Source organism: Trachurus japonicus, chromosome 7, assembly GCF_045865225.1.
Source record: "Trachurus japonicus isolate A0001 chromosome 7, Traja_1.0".
In the NCBI taxonomy this organism is placed as follows: Eukaryota; Metazoa; Chordata; class Actinopteri; order Carangiformes; family Carangidae; genus Trachurus; species Trachurus japonicus.
In genome coordinates, this window is record NC_140913.1 from 2751879 (window position 1) to 2766549 (window position 14671).

The 14671-nt window shown below is 44.4% G+C and overlaps 1 protein-coding gene across 1 annotated transcript in view; it reads left to right on the forward strand.

The window, feature by feature from the left end:
* Positions 1-3315: 3315 nt before the first annotated feature.
* The window catches only part of kcnd1 (potassium voltage-gated channel, Shal-related subfamily, member 1), a 90892-nt gene continuing 79536 nt past the window's right edge, over positions 3316-14671 (forward strand). Inside the window, exons 1-3 of the mRNA XM_085780801.1 lie at positions 3316-3739; positions 7885-8130; positions 12384-13096. Coding sequence (XP_085636927.1) covers positions 3584-3739; positions 7885-8130; positions 12384-13096 — 1115 coding nt within the window. The 5' untranslated portion in view covers positions 3316-3583. The remainder of the gene's footprint in view (positions 3740-7884; positions 8131-12383; positions 13097-14671) is intronic.

Consider the following 14671-nt stretch of genomic DNA (forward strand, 5'->3'; position numbering starts at 1 on the left):
CGTAATTTTTTTTTAATGAAAGCGGGACACTTCAGCCTTTACAACGATCCCATCTGTGTGTGTCTGTGTGTCTGTGGCTCCGGACGCCGAGCAGTCAAGCGGCTGTCCAATAGGGACCCGTGCGCTGTCACATGACGGGCTGTGAGCGGCGGTCACATGATCGTTTAAACATGGCTGCTGTATTGCCGGCTACGAGCGCTACTGTCTTTGCTAACGGCTATCAGGAAACCTCCTGTGTATGCGTGGATGTCTGTGTGAACCTCATGTAATACCAGGGCTGCACCGTGGCTCTCTGTAAGGTTGCCGGTCCTGTGCGGAGAAGTGGCTTGTTGCCGCGAGCAGCATGCAGAGCTCGGCAAGCAGGCACTTCTCCGCACAACACCGGCTTCCCACACACAAGATGACTTTTGATTGAAACGGCCACCGAAGTCGGCCCCGATAATCGTAAATATTGAACATGTTTAATACTTACGATTATCGGCGCCGAACGTTTTCTGAGCCGATTGTCGGGGGAATTTTGACTCTTAACACACCACACACTACAAGAGAATCTTATAAGATAATCTTAAGACCTTAAGATAATCGGGCGGTGTCTGTCCGTGGTCGGAAGGGGGAAAATCGGGGCAAAATCAGCCCGATTATCTTTATGTGTGTGGCAGGCATAAGTCACTCATAATTATATATAATTACAAATATACTTCCTCTTGCTGCTCATGTTTGTTTTTCAGGTCAAATGTAATTTATGTGATTTAAATTGTATTAGTTGTATTTGAACCATTCAAGCAATAAAAAAATCTGATGTTAGTGGTAGCATAACAAAACAAATGAATATATTAATTAAACAACCTCTGCTGTGTTAACCATAAAAAGTTAAAATAGTGATGGTAATAATAATAACACTTATGATAATGATGATGAGAATTACTGGGAAAATTAGTAAAAGTAATCAAAAAACAGCATCATTATGTCTTTACACCTGTGCTACAGTGTCATTTTCTTAATGATGCTATACAACATGAATATTAAGCGTAATCAGAATTACATTTTTTGATTATTTAGTTTTTAAGCCTGGAAATCTAAAAGCCCTTGAATGTAACTTTGCGGCCTCTCATTGAGTTGTTCTGTCTGATGTGGTTTTGGTCCTGTTTTCTGCTTGGACAGTTTGTCAGTCTCCTGTGTAATGGAGCGGTGAGCTCTGTTTTCATTAACTGGCCCATTTACTTCAAATTATGTAAATTTGACTTTGGTCAATTTTCCATCCTTCAGTTTTTTACACTGATTTCCTTCCATTCGGTTCATTGCTGCACTGAACCTCCAACCTTGACGCGGACGTAGTCACCTTGTCAGCGAGCGGACGACATGAAGCTGTTTACACACCGCTCAGTGTTCTGCTGTGACATGATGTGTTGATTCAAACGGAGGCAGAGAACAAGTACCAGTACAGAAACTAGAACATCAAACCACATGTGCAGCTTCAAACCAGTCCAGTACTGTGAATTACCTGATTCCTCTGTTTCCACAAGCGCACCACAGAGTCACAGAGTCCCACCGTGTCACTGACATACTTCTGCTTAACCCACATCGCACACTGTAGTTTGTTTAGACACACACACACTTACACACACCACCCTGCTGCCACAAACACATACTACAGCACCAAATGTGGATTAATTCGCCTCTGAATATAGTTCCAAAGAAGTCACTGACTGATAAAAAACGGCAGTGATCAGCTGCTTGCTGCTACTCCTCCTCCATTTTCTTGTTCTTTTCCTCCATAGTTCTTCCTCTCCTCTTATTATCACCCAAGTCCATCAGCGTTTTCATTTCTCATCTTTTCCCACATTATTCTTTTTTTCCCCTTTGCTCTTTATTTCCTGGATATCTCTCTCCATCTGTCCACACATACTTTCTTCCTTTTCTTCTTCTCTCCTCTCTGCACATAAATTCCTTTGCTGCTCCCATTCTCACTCTCTCACTCCTTCCCTCTGTTTTTCCTCATTCCCTCTTATTAACAACTATTCCCTTCTTCCTTTCTCTCCCTGTCTCTTCACTTCTCCTCTTCCACTTCCTCTTCATCTCCTCCTCTCTTCCTCCTCCCTTTCCTCTTTCTGTCACTTATTTCCACTTTTCCCTTCCATAATTTCTTCCACGTGCTTCACCTCTGTCCCTCCTGTCTTTACTTTTCCATCTTCTCTCTAATCACCCTTTCCTTCCTTCCTTCCTTCACTGCTCATTCCTTCTAGCAATTCTTTCTGTTCTTTTTTCCGTCTTCCTCCTCCTTTTCTGCCCACCTCTCCCATCCACTCTCCCTTCTTTCCCTCTCTATACCCGTTGTCTTTCCTCCCATATGTCCTCTCTCCTTCCTTCCTCCCCAATTCTTAGTTTTTTCTTCTTTTGCTAACATTTACCTCACTTCACCTCCTTTCATTTTTGCATTATTCTAGTTGTCCCCTCACATTGTCTTTCTCTGACTTTTCTTTTTTTAATTTCCTCAAAAACCTCGTCTCCTCTTGTCTTGTCCTGCTTCATCTCTCACTGTCTGTCTCTCTTTCTGTTTGTGTGTTTTCTGACAGGACGGCCTTACATGGACATGGAGTAAGAACCGTCTGAACGCCTCCTCCTCGCTCTTCAAAACAAGGCCGGTGTCTCTCCACCACCACCGCTAATGCCCCGCCGACTCCAGAAGAGAGAGAGTGAGAGAGAGACACAGAGACAGTAAAGCACAGATGAAGGGAAAGTAGAGAGGACAAAACAGCAAGCAAAAGCAGAAAGAGAAAGAGAGGAAGAGGCTGCAGATCCATAATCTCCACAGTAGAGAAACACTTAGAGGGAGGCAGGCGATTCTGTCTATCTTGCAACTTCAGGGACCATCATCACAATTTAATAAGAATTTGAAAGGCTGTGGCGCTGCAACAAATCTGTCTTCAGTGGGAGAGAGGGCGGCCGAGAGAGCTAGACTCAAACAGAGGGAGAGAGAGAGAGAGAGGGAGGAAGCAGTGAGGTGGAGGCCAGACCACAGATGCTTTAACACTTTGCTGCCCGGATCTTTTGATTTTTTGCTTTTTGTTGCTGTGAATTTCAGCCTGCAAAACCAGAGAATAACTCATATTTCATATTATTATCTGACAGAGTTTCTGTCCTGGTGAGATGCTTTTCTATCAAGACTTTTTGTTTTAAGCTGGAGCAGCTTGTTATTTATTGGACGAACCAGACAACAGCAGCAATAATCAGAAAAAGAGGAATATTTCAGCTCATTTCTCTGAGTTTTATTTTGGAAACAGGAAGTCTCTCCGTTAAGTAAAGATCTGGACACACACCTGTTGGATGGTTTCCCGCCCCCTTCGTGGCCTTCCTTTCATGGCTTGACACCTGACCTGCTCTGACCCCTCCCTCCCCCTCCTCCCCTCCCCCCCCCCGCAACATGTCCGACCACCTTCTCTCTCGCTGCCCGAGGGAATCGGGGCAGGCGGAGAAGTGAGCGGCGACGCGCCAGTCGAGGCTCTCACCTGGGATCCGTTAGCTCCTCCCCCTCCCCCAGAGGACCCCCCACCCGTTCTCCACAGGTGAGACGCTCTGATGCAAGATGGCGGCCGGCGTGGCGACGTGGCTGCCGTTTGCGCGGGCGGCTGCGGTGGGCTGGCTGCCGCTGGCCAAGAAGACCATGCCCAAGCCCCCGGTGGACAACACGTCCAGATCGGACGAGATCCTGTACGTCAACGTCAGCGGAGTCAGGTTTCAGGTGGGTGATGGTGTGCCCCCCCCCCAGTGTCTCTGAGAGGTGCACTCACTGCTCCTCCTGATTTATGGTCTGTATTTCTATGCTGATGTTTGGTGCCAGCGCATTAAGTAGTTTGACTTTTCTGTGGAGACGTCAGCGTCCGGCCTCCATCAGCGACAGCTGAGACAGGAGACGGTGTGTATGGCAACAAGCCATTTTAACATTTAAAAGCCAGACTGGATATGTGTTGTACATATCTGTAATTCAGTTTTGCCGAGTCAAAAAGAACATTTCAGATATCTGCAACTACGTTCTTCCTAGGACAAATGACGTCACTTTTGCCATTCATGTGTATGGGGTTTGTCGTTACAGATATCTACAATTCAGTTGCAGATATCCGCTATGTGAATTACAGAAATCTGTAACAGAATTACAACTAGTACTAATTCCAGTTTGAGAATCAAAACAATTTGATTCTGACTAGTCATAATTCCTTTTCAAGATTTAATTCACCTCAATTAAAGATATCTACATGTCCCTTTTCATATATCTTAAATTAAGTTTTGACTAGGCGAAATGACGTTGTAGATATCTGTAACTGGAATTATGACTAGTCAGAATCAAATTGTAGATATCTCCAACTGGAATTAGTACTAGTCGTAATTCAGTTACAGATATCAGTAATTCACAAATCGGATATCCGCAACTGAATTGTAGATATCTGTAACGACAAACCCCATACACATGAATGGCAAAAGTGACGTCATTTGTCCTAGGAAAAATGTAGTTGCGGATATCTGAAATGTTCTTTTTGACTAGGCAAAACTGAATTACAGATATCTTGAATAAAAAATCCAACTATTCAAAATGTAGTTACGACTAGTCAGAAAGACGTAAGGTAAAGGTAAAGGTAAAGGTACTTTATTAGTCACATATACAGCTAGTACAGTGAAATTCTTTCTCTGCATTTAACCCATCCCTGAGGAGCAGTGGGCAGCCGCGGTGCAGCGCCCGGGGACCAACTCCAGATTATGAGCCAGTGCCTTTGGTCAGGGGCACTGACTGGAGGATTAACCTAGCCGACATGTTTTTAGTGGTGGGGGAAACCGGAGTACCCGGAGGAAACCCACGCAGACACGGGGAGAACATGCAAACTCCACACAGAAAGGCCCTGGGCGGCCCGGGATTCGAACCCAGGACCTTCTTGCTGTGAGGCAACAGTGCTAACCACTGTGCCACCGTGCCGCCGTTGTTGATATCTTATCTACAATGTTAATTCCGGATAGTCAAACTTAGCTTTTAAATGTTAAATCCACTTGCCATAAAGGTGCATTCACAGTAACTTCCTGTCACCGTGTCACATGGTGTCTCCGCCCCCCTCAGCAGACCAGACTCAGCTCTGAGCCCGTTCACTCCGGCGGGACCAGCTCACAGACTGTGATTCTATCTTTCTTTCATTGTTCCTCATCGTCGCTGAAATATAAATATTGGAGCAATTTTTCAGATCTTCAGAACAAACTGACACTTAAATAGCATTTTTTAAGACTGATCAGGGGGAAAGGAATCTTATTCAAGACCCGTTTCTGTCTCAGAAATGAACTCTCATGAGATCTGGCAACACAGATCTGTCTTCTCATCTTGTTTCCCTGCTGCAGAGCTGCCGATGTCGCTTTCCAAACGCACAAGTTAAACATTCAACCCTTTAATGTTCAAGTTAAAAATCAAATCAAATGTGAATTTCTATGCTTAGTAACCGTATTATTGATGTAACTATTATTGAACTGTGAGATTATCAGACTGCAGGGTTGATCAGATATAAACAGATAAAAAGCCTAAATTCAAACTGTATCTTGTGCTGTATCGTATCCTCACCGATTTTACTCTACTCCTTTATTGTGAGATAAATGCGACACAGTTGTTCTTTACAAGTGTTGCTTCAGTGTCGACCTCTCCGTGCCGGCGTTGAGTAGCGATGCAGTGGGAGAAGTTGACTCGAAGAGGAAGAAAGTCATTTTTCATCATCGCTTTTCTTTCTCACTCGGTCAGTGCCAACGTTTTTAAAACCACAGTGTGGTTAAGGTTCAGAGTGTGGTTGTAGAAGACATCTCCACACCCTAACCTCAGGATGCTTTTAACCATTTGTTAGACATCAATGTGATAAAGTGACACTGATACATTTCTGTAAAGTCACAGTGAAGTGAATGTGTAATGTGTAATGTGTAATGTGTAATCCTCCCACTTCAACATGAAGGTCCTGCAGCTTGTTGCTCCTAGTAGATTCAGTTTGACATGAGTGTAAATCCTAAAGATGTCTGTTTCCTGACTAATCCCCCTCCAGTGTGTATGCTCTACAGTGATTCATCAGCAGCCTTTTATTTTTTTAATTTTTTTATTCATTTTTGAAAAATTCTTAATGTATCTAGAATTCCTTATACCACTGTCAGGACTGAGCTGCTTTGTGCAGCAGATTAGTCAGTCTTTGAGAATCAGGCCCCGGGGTGTGTGTGGATTTGAAAGCCCCCCCCCCACCTCAGAGGTCGACAAGTGTCTGAACATTACTGCGACCGTTACCGTCATGAATTACTGATCGCGGTTTAACATGTTCACTTCACTTAAAACGCAGGTTCCTCCGTTCACTCTGAGAACAAGGACGTCGTCTCTCAGGGTGAAACGTAGTTGTGTTAAATTTACATCCAACAACATGAAATTGCCTCCCACTCATGCTGATGAATACTCTGGAGTAGTTTTTTATTCCTCAAAGTGCATCTGGAGACTCGGGAGGCCGGTTCATAGTCCAACGAAAACTTTATATGAAAGTAATAGGGTCCGACACAAAAAGGTCCACAAAAACCATTTAATATTCCTCCACACTGCTCGTCCACTGCAATCCAAGTGTCCTGAAGGGATGTAGTCCAGAGTTTACTCGAAACAACGTCATTTAGGCAAGTCCGGTCATGTCCGCGTGCATCGTGTGAACACGAGATCGCGCCCCAGGCAAATTCAATTCTGTAAAAATGTCCTCAATGAGGTAGTTTCCAGTAAACTCTGGACTACATCCCTTCAGGACACTAGGATTGCAGTGGACGAGCAGTGTGGAGGAATATTTAATGGTTTTTGTGTAGTTTTATGGACCTTTTTGTGTCGGACCCTATTAGTCTCATATAAAGTTTTCGTTGGACTATGAACCGGCCTCCCGGGTCTCCAGATGCACTTTGAGGAATAAAAAACTACTCCGGAGTATTCATCAGCATAAGGGTGAGTCATTTATGACTGAATTTCATTTTTTTGGTGAACTATTCCTTTAATGTCACACAGCGTTGTCTTAGAGATACAGATAATCCTGAATTAACAAAGTCAGGCTTTGGTAAATGGATGTTGATCTCACTATGTCACACAGCTCATAAACTATGTCACACTCCTTCCATAAACACTTAGCAAGGGTTTAGTCTAAACTCCCCATGTTCCTCAGCAGCTCATATCAAGGGTTGTAATGTGCAGTCCAACAGTTGACTGTTCCAAAATAAACCACCCTGCAACAGGGTGCAGAAGCCTGGCTGTCTCACAGCAATGCTTTCTGGGACCTGTAGTTGACCTCATGTTGGTATTATGAGCTCACTACCTGATTATCTGACATTTGATTATTAAATCCAGAGCTCCACTCAGAGGTTCCCGACGCTTCAGCCGCTGCAGGTTGTAAACAGTGAGGGTCTAATCAGAGCACTGATGTGCATCTGGGCAGAAATAATAACAAAATGGCTGCAGAACAAAAATAGATTTGGTGGCTTTCTGCTGCACTTTTTGCTGCCGTGGCAGCACAAAGAAAAAGTTCCTGTCAGGTCTGTGACTTTGTCCTGATTTTTAAAAACAACACGCAGCAGCTGGAAGGTAAAAAAGAAAAACCGAAACATACAGTAATGCTTTAAAAATAGAAGAAACAATAACAGGAGGCATAAAACAGGCGCTACGTGACTGTTAGCATCAGCTGGTGGCCGTTCAGTGCTTCCACCGTCCCATAGTCTTTCAAATACAGCTTGTGTTTTTAGTGTGGTGTGAAAATTTTATATTCTATTCCCCACAGCAATAGATCATCTATATAATGTCATTTTGTCAAATGCCTTCCTCTACATTAAAACATGTTTGATCCCTCTTGTATTCCACCTGTCCAGACGTGGAAGAACACTCTGGACCGGTACCCAGACACGCTGCTGGGCTCCTCAGAGAAGGAGTTTTTCTACAATGAAGACACACAGGAGTATTTCTTCGACAGGGACCCGGAAATGTTCCGGCACATTCTGAACTTTTACCGCACCGGGAAGCTCCACTACCCGAGACAAGAGTGCATCCAGGCCTTCGACGAGGAGCTGGCCTTCTACGGCATCGTGCCGGAGATCATCGGAGACTGCTGCATGGAGGTAAAGCTGCTGTCTGAATGTCTGAGCTTCCTCACAGTCTATTGTTTTAGCAGAATTAAGAAAAAGACTTAGAGATGTGCTTTGCATATTTGCTTGATTCATTTTCACAAAGATTTATTCAACATCTTTAAAATAAAATCTGTTGGAGCAGCCAGTTAGACACAGTAAGTGATAATGTCTGTCCTGACAAATCATCATGGACTGTTAAATGTCTGCAAATACAGATTGAACACAGAAACAGGAGCTGGATCATAGATCTGGACGGCAGAAAGTTTCACATATCATCAGATGTTTGATCAGATGCTTCCTGATCTCAATTTTCAAGCTATTTATCGTCACATGCAGAGAGCAGTTTGCTATATTTCATTGCAGTTGAGCATCAAACAGGTGGTTGAATCATTTTCTTTCTGCTTTGTGCCAATCAGAGGTGTAATTTTGTCTAATGTAAAAAAAAAAAGTAATGTTTTTGCTGCTATGAACTGGGCCTGAGGCGTGAGTACAGTGAATGTACACCGTACGTGAGACGTTGTTGATCCATGTGGCATCTTCTCGTTTGTGATTTAACTTGATTATTGACCTTTTGTTTTCCTCATTGTTGAACAGTTTGTTCCTCTTTACTCTGGACACCTCAGCTGCACAGTGTGTGCATTTAAAACTGGAGGCAAATTTAGGTTCTTACTGATGAGATGTCGAGCCTGTTATGTTTGGCTTCAGTTTTTTAAAGGGGACATATTATGGAAATCTCGATTTTTGAAGGCTCTTTAACATACATATAGGTGTTTGTCTTGCGTTCTGGCCCCAAAATGTGAGAATTGACAAAATAATCTGTAATTACAGTAAACTAGGTTTCAGATATGCAAAATCTCACCCCTACCTGGTACCCGTAGAAGGGGCAGGGCAAGCAGTGGTTCATTTGCATTTAAAGGGACAGACACTGAAAGCAGCCGTTCTGAACAGGGCTGTTTAGAGAGGATGAAAAGAGCTGTGATGTTTGATCCTTGAGGTATTTTGACCAAAGCATGTCATAAACATGTCTTTAAGACAACTGGGAACTATTTTAATTTGTGGAAAAGTGGCATAATATGCCTCCTTTAATGTATGTATCTGCTTGATGATAGTGCTATTACAGCAACAATACAGCCTCCCTGTAAAGGAAGAAAAACACACCGCCAGATTTTCTTCTGACTAATCATTTGTAGAATTTTTCACAGTAAAAGTTGCTCTTTTCTTCATTCCTGTTAAATTATAAGACTTATTTTCAATTCTTTGTATCTATTGTACAGCCCAAATTCTGCCCTTCACACAGTTAATGGGCAACCCAATTCTATTTCAGATGGGTTGCATCATTTATGTTGCACTTTCGTGGGTCCTGTGACCTTTGACCTTTGATGTTCTCCTACTGGTCGTTGGTGATGCTGCTCATTAGTTCTCTCTGGAGACCAGCATCATCAGCCAAATGACTATATGTAAAACAGCTGATGGATGTGAGGGGATTAGTAACCAGTGCTGCTCTCAGACTTGAGGCCGACTCTCATTAGGAGCTGACTGAGGATCTTCCTCAAACAGCAGCAGCTCATCAGCCTCTTAACTGATCTCGGCTGCAAACCCTGTGATTTCTTTAGAGTCATAAACCAGTCATTTGTTCCCCCCTCAGTCTCTGAACAGCAAATCATTTGCTGTTCTCTCTTTGTCTGTTCAGCACCGGCCTTGTCCTCAGAGGCTTTTATACCCTTCTACCAGACCCATCCACCAGCTCATGAATGAGTGACCATCCTTTATTTCCTCAGATCTGGCAGACGCCATCGTGTTGATTCTAATTTCTGGATTTCTTTTTTTAGCTACTCAACACTTCCCCCACACTTTCCCACAACAAACAGTCAATGTGATTTAGTTTTTAAATCCTTTTTTCCTCTAGTAATTTCACAGATTTTATTGTTTTCCTGACCGGTCGTCTTGGATTTCAAGCAAAGTGAAAACAATTATTGACAATATATAATTTCCCAACACTCACTGTGGTTTGAATTGATCCTTGTTCCTTGTTGCCTTCTTGTTAACAGTTAACAAGCAGCTAACCTTAACGAACAAGGGCAAATCAAAAGATCAAATCCATAAATCTATCAAAGAAAAATGTAAAGTTAAATTTTCTTTTATAGATTTATGGATGCCTCCTTTAATGTATGTATCTGCCAATATTTATATTGGCTCACAGTCACTCTGGATCATCTGGTGATTTTTTTTCAGCACAGGAGGATATTTAACTTAATTCTGGGATATTTCTATTGTTTGATATTCTGTTTGTTATCGGTAGCTGGAGTTAAATTTACTCGCAAATTCAGCCCAGAGTCTTGTTTTTTTTTTTTTACAAGCTAACAGCAACTAACCCTATCAGAGAAGGTTAGCTGCTGTTAGCTAATGGGAAACCATCCTTTGCAATGGGGCGGCACAAAGTCAGGAGCTGTGTCTGTTCCTCGTGAGACTCTGGTAATTTGCTAACGATGTCAACAGCCCCCAGTTCATATAAATCAGGGAGGTGGCTGCAATGAATCTGTGTAACAACATCTGTGTCAGCTACTGATTTAATAACAAGGAGAATTCCATCTCCATTAAACCCATAGTTGTCAGGCCACAAACTGCTGTCGAGCAGTGAACATGATTGGCATAATTTGTTTGATTATTAAAGTAAATATAGAATTGTAGCATTTATGTGGCTGCTGCTGCTGTGCTGGAGGAAATGCTAGCTGCTAGACGCTTAGGGCTAACAGCTCCAGATGATGAAGTTATCTGTTACTCAGTTATAACTGAGTTTGATAAATCTGATAAATAAGAAGTGAGTGCTGCTCCCCACCACAGACCAGAGGGAAAGTCTAACCGCTCCTCTGCAGGGCGGCCTTTAACTTTTCTCTTCGCTCAACTGGTAGCTAACCTTGTAGCTAACAGATTCACAGTGTGGAGTCCATGGTGATCTCTACTCTCATGCACAAACTACTGCACACTGAATCTGTCACCCCGTTTACACATTAAAGGGATATTTCAACATTTTGGCAAATTCCCCCATTTCCATAATCCCTATAGTCATAGCAGTAGGTTTCATTACCTTTGATTGTAAGTGCAAGCTGTTTTTCGATCGGCGGGGCAGAGCTGTTCAGCTAATGCTATGGCGGCATATGGTATTTCCAGCTTTCCCTCATCAAACTCATCAAATACACAATCCAACAACTCCAAAAGGCTCTGGTGGACAAGTTGTGACCTGCACATTCACCACGCTATGATATAATAATGGAACGTTAGGCTACCAGACAGAGTTGTTTTTGAGGCAAATACGTAACCGAAACTACATTTCAGACATGGCTGCTGGGTGGAGTGACAGTGACAGTAGTTCTGAGTATTTGCTTCATGTCACGTAATGTTACATAATTATATGTTATTATTATTATTATTATAAAATGTTGAAATATCCCATTTGACATGCATCTCCTATCCTTGTATCCAGATTGTATCTGGACACCTGGTGTTAATAAATAAATATAATAAATAAGCACCGCTAATAATTAAAAAAAAAGAAAAAAAAGTTTTCTCCTCCAAGGCAGCCGCGGCATAAATGCGCTGCGCTCAGAGCTCAGAGCGTACGATGCAGCGCATTTATTCCCCAGCATAAAGATGCACATCAGCCCCATATGTGCATCTTCAACTCCAGTCTCTACTCTTATTATCCACCTGATATTTAGTCTGACGACGCTGTGTGTCAGTGATGCGACTGTCTGACGGTCAGAGCGCATTTATGCCCCGGCTGCGCTCTGTCCGTCAGACATGACGTCATTTTATTTTTTATTACTGTATTCGGTTACCCGGGTACGACAAGGTTAGGATACTCGGTTAGAAAATTATTCGAAATGCCCATCCCTAGATCCGGTTGAGATCCGATTACATATTTGCGCGGGTAAATTAAAAAAGAAAATAAATAGTAAAAGAATTTCTGCCCACGTAGTTGTATGCGGATACAGGATGCATCACCGTTTACACTTTTGTTCAATGTGGTCAGAGCAGAGGTGGATTGGCCAATCGGATCACAGTCTGTCCTGAATGTGTCTTGGGTGCTGTTTACTCCTGTACTTTCATGTGGTCAAGCTCTATCTGATCTTATCCAATCACTGAAAACACATGTTAATGCCAGGTGTAAACGGAGCGTGTGAGTCGTCTTTGAAGCTGTTGCTAACCTGGTTCTGACCCTGGCCTCCTCTCCCCGCTCTGTGCAGGAATACCGGGACAGGAAAAAGGAGAACCAGGAGCGTCTGGCAGAAGACACGGAGGCCAACGAGGCCATGGACGCCCCCCTGCCCCCCCACAGCACCTCCAGGGAGCGTCTGTGGCGAGCCTTCGAGAACCCCCACACCTCCACCATGGCGCTGGTCTTCTACTACGTCACCGGCTTCTTCATCGCTGTGTCGGTCATCGCCAACGTGGTGGAGACGGTCCCCTGCCGGCCCCCCAAGGGCAGCGTCAAAGACCTCCCTTGCGGGGAGAAGTACCAGCTGGCCTTCTTCTGCATGGACACGGCCTGCGTGCTCATCTTCACCTTCGAGTACCTGATGCGTCTGTTCGCCGCGCCCAGCCGCTGCAAGTTCATGCGCTCGGTGATGTCGGTGATCGACGTGGTGGCCATCATGCCCTACTACATCGGCCTGGTGATGCCCGAGAACGAGGACGTGAGCGGGGCCTTCGTCACCCTGCGGGTCTTCCGCGTCTTCAGGATCTTCAAGTTCTCGCGTCACTCGCAGGGTTTGAGGATTTTGGGCTACACGCTGAAGAGCTGTGCCTCCGAGCTGGGCTTCCTGCTCTTCTCCCTCACCATGGCCATCATCATCTTCGCCACCGTCATGTTCTACGCCGAGAAGGGCACCAAGGGATCCACCTTCACCTCCATCCCGGCCTCCTTCTGGTACACCATCGTCACCATGACCACGCTCGGGTGAGTTAATATCGGGTTTAATGTCGGCGCTGTTTGCTGACTGCTGTGATATGTGACATTAAACAGATTTTTTTTATTTTTGCTACTGATGAACATGCCACTGTTAATATCATCGCCATGGCAACGCAAGCGTGTTTTTCTGTGCTGTAATCGCCCTGCGTCGTGTCGGAACTCGGATGTGTCGTTATTATTGGTTATGGAGGAGAGTTTTAATGTTTCCAGCATGAAAAGAGATGAAGTGTGAAGAACTAAAACTCTGTGTGTGTGTGTGTGTGTTTATTTGCCTCCCACACGTTGCTTCTCGAGCACGGTGGTGTATCTTCACCCTGCTGCTGCCCACGCACACACACTCTCTGCTGCCATGTGGATGGGAGAGCGTGTGTGTGTGTGTGTGTGTTTTCTGCGTATATATGTGTGCATGTGTGCGCGAGGATGATGATGGTGCCTTCACCCTGCAGCTCTCCAGCTCTGATCCATTATCTGTTGTTCAAAGAGCTTTTGGAAACATCAGAAATAGAGAGTGAGTCAGGAATCTGCCATAAGCTCTGTCCGAACCACCATACTGCTTTTCAACACACATACCCACACACACACACACACACACACACACACACACACACACACACAGAGCATCTCCTCCCTATATGACTCCATACACCTACCTGTCTGTGAATGGAGGGGGAACGTGTGAGTTGAGAGGGTGTGAATGGGAGCGTGTGAATGGAAGTGAATGACTCCAGCAGTGAGACTGTGGTGCAGGTGGAAGGGCTGCTTGTTTTGCTGAATGACGACAGAAGGTTTCTGTCGGGATAAATAGTTAATATTCAGCTGGAGGCTGCAGGTTAAGGCTGGGTTTGGCCCATGAGCTGTGGACGGTACAAGTTCACAAACATCTTTCCACTGTGTTGTGTGTGTCCGTGCTGCTCTGTTTCATGTTCACACTGACTTATTACAGAGAGACGACGTCGTTCAGGGTGCTGACTTCAGACTGGGTGATAAATCCACTAGGGACGTCACCATGATGGATTTTCTTGGTATGATTATTGTCAGAGAAATAATCGCGGTATTACGATTATCATGATTATTATGCATTAATTAATTTCACAACACTATGAATCTGTAAAATCAAATATACTCAAAATATAATTACATTACTAATTATGTACACAAAATGTTATCTATTAAAGCAACATTGCGGAGTTTCAGCTCAGTGCTTCCACCATCTGGTTGAGAAGCGCTATCGTCTGGGGGGAAAAACGAAAACGAAACTTATCAGCCAGCGCATCCAGCGTCTATTCCCATTAATAAACGACAATATTTCCCACATGTTTGCAAGGAGACTGTGTGGCGGGTGGTCGGGGGAGGGGGGGAGGGGGTGTGTGGGGTGGCGGGGGGGCGGCGGCGGCGGCGGCGACGACGACCGGAGGAGAACCGTAGTTTCGCTCTTACCCACCACGTCTCTCTCCGACGCAGAGGGGAGGGGGGAGGAGGGGGGGCGGTGTTTCGTACCCGTGCAGGGAAGTTACATAGTGCAGTTTCAGCCGACGCGACCCTGCTCAGGCTGCAGCGGCAACA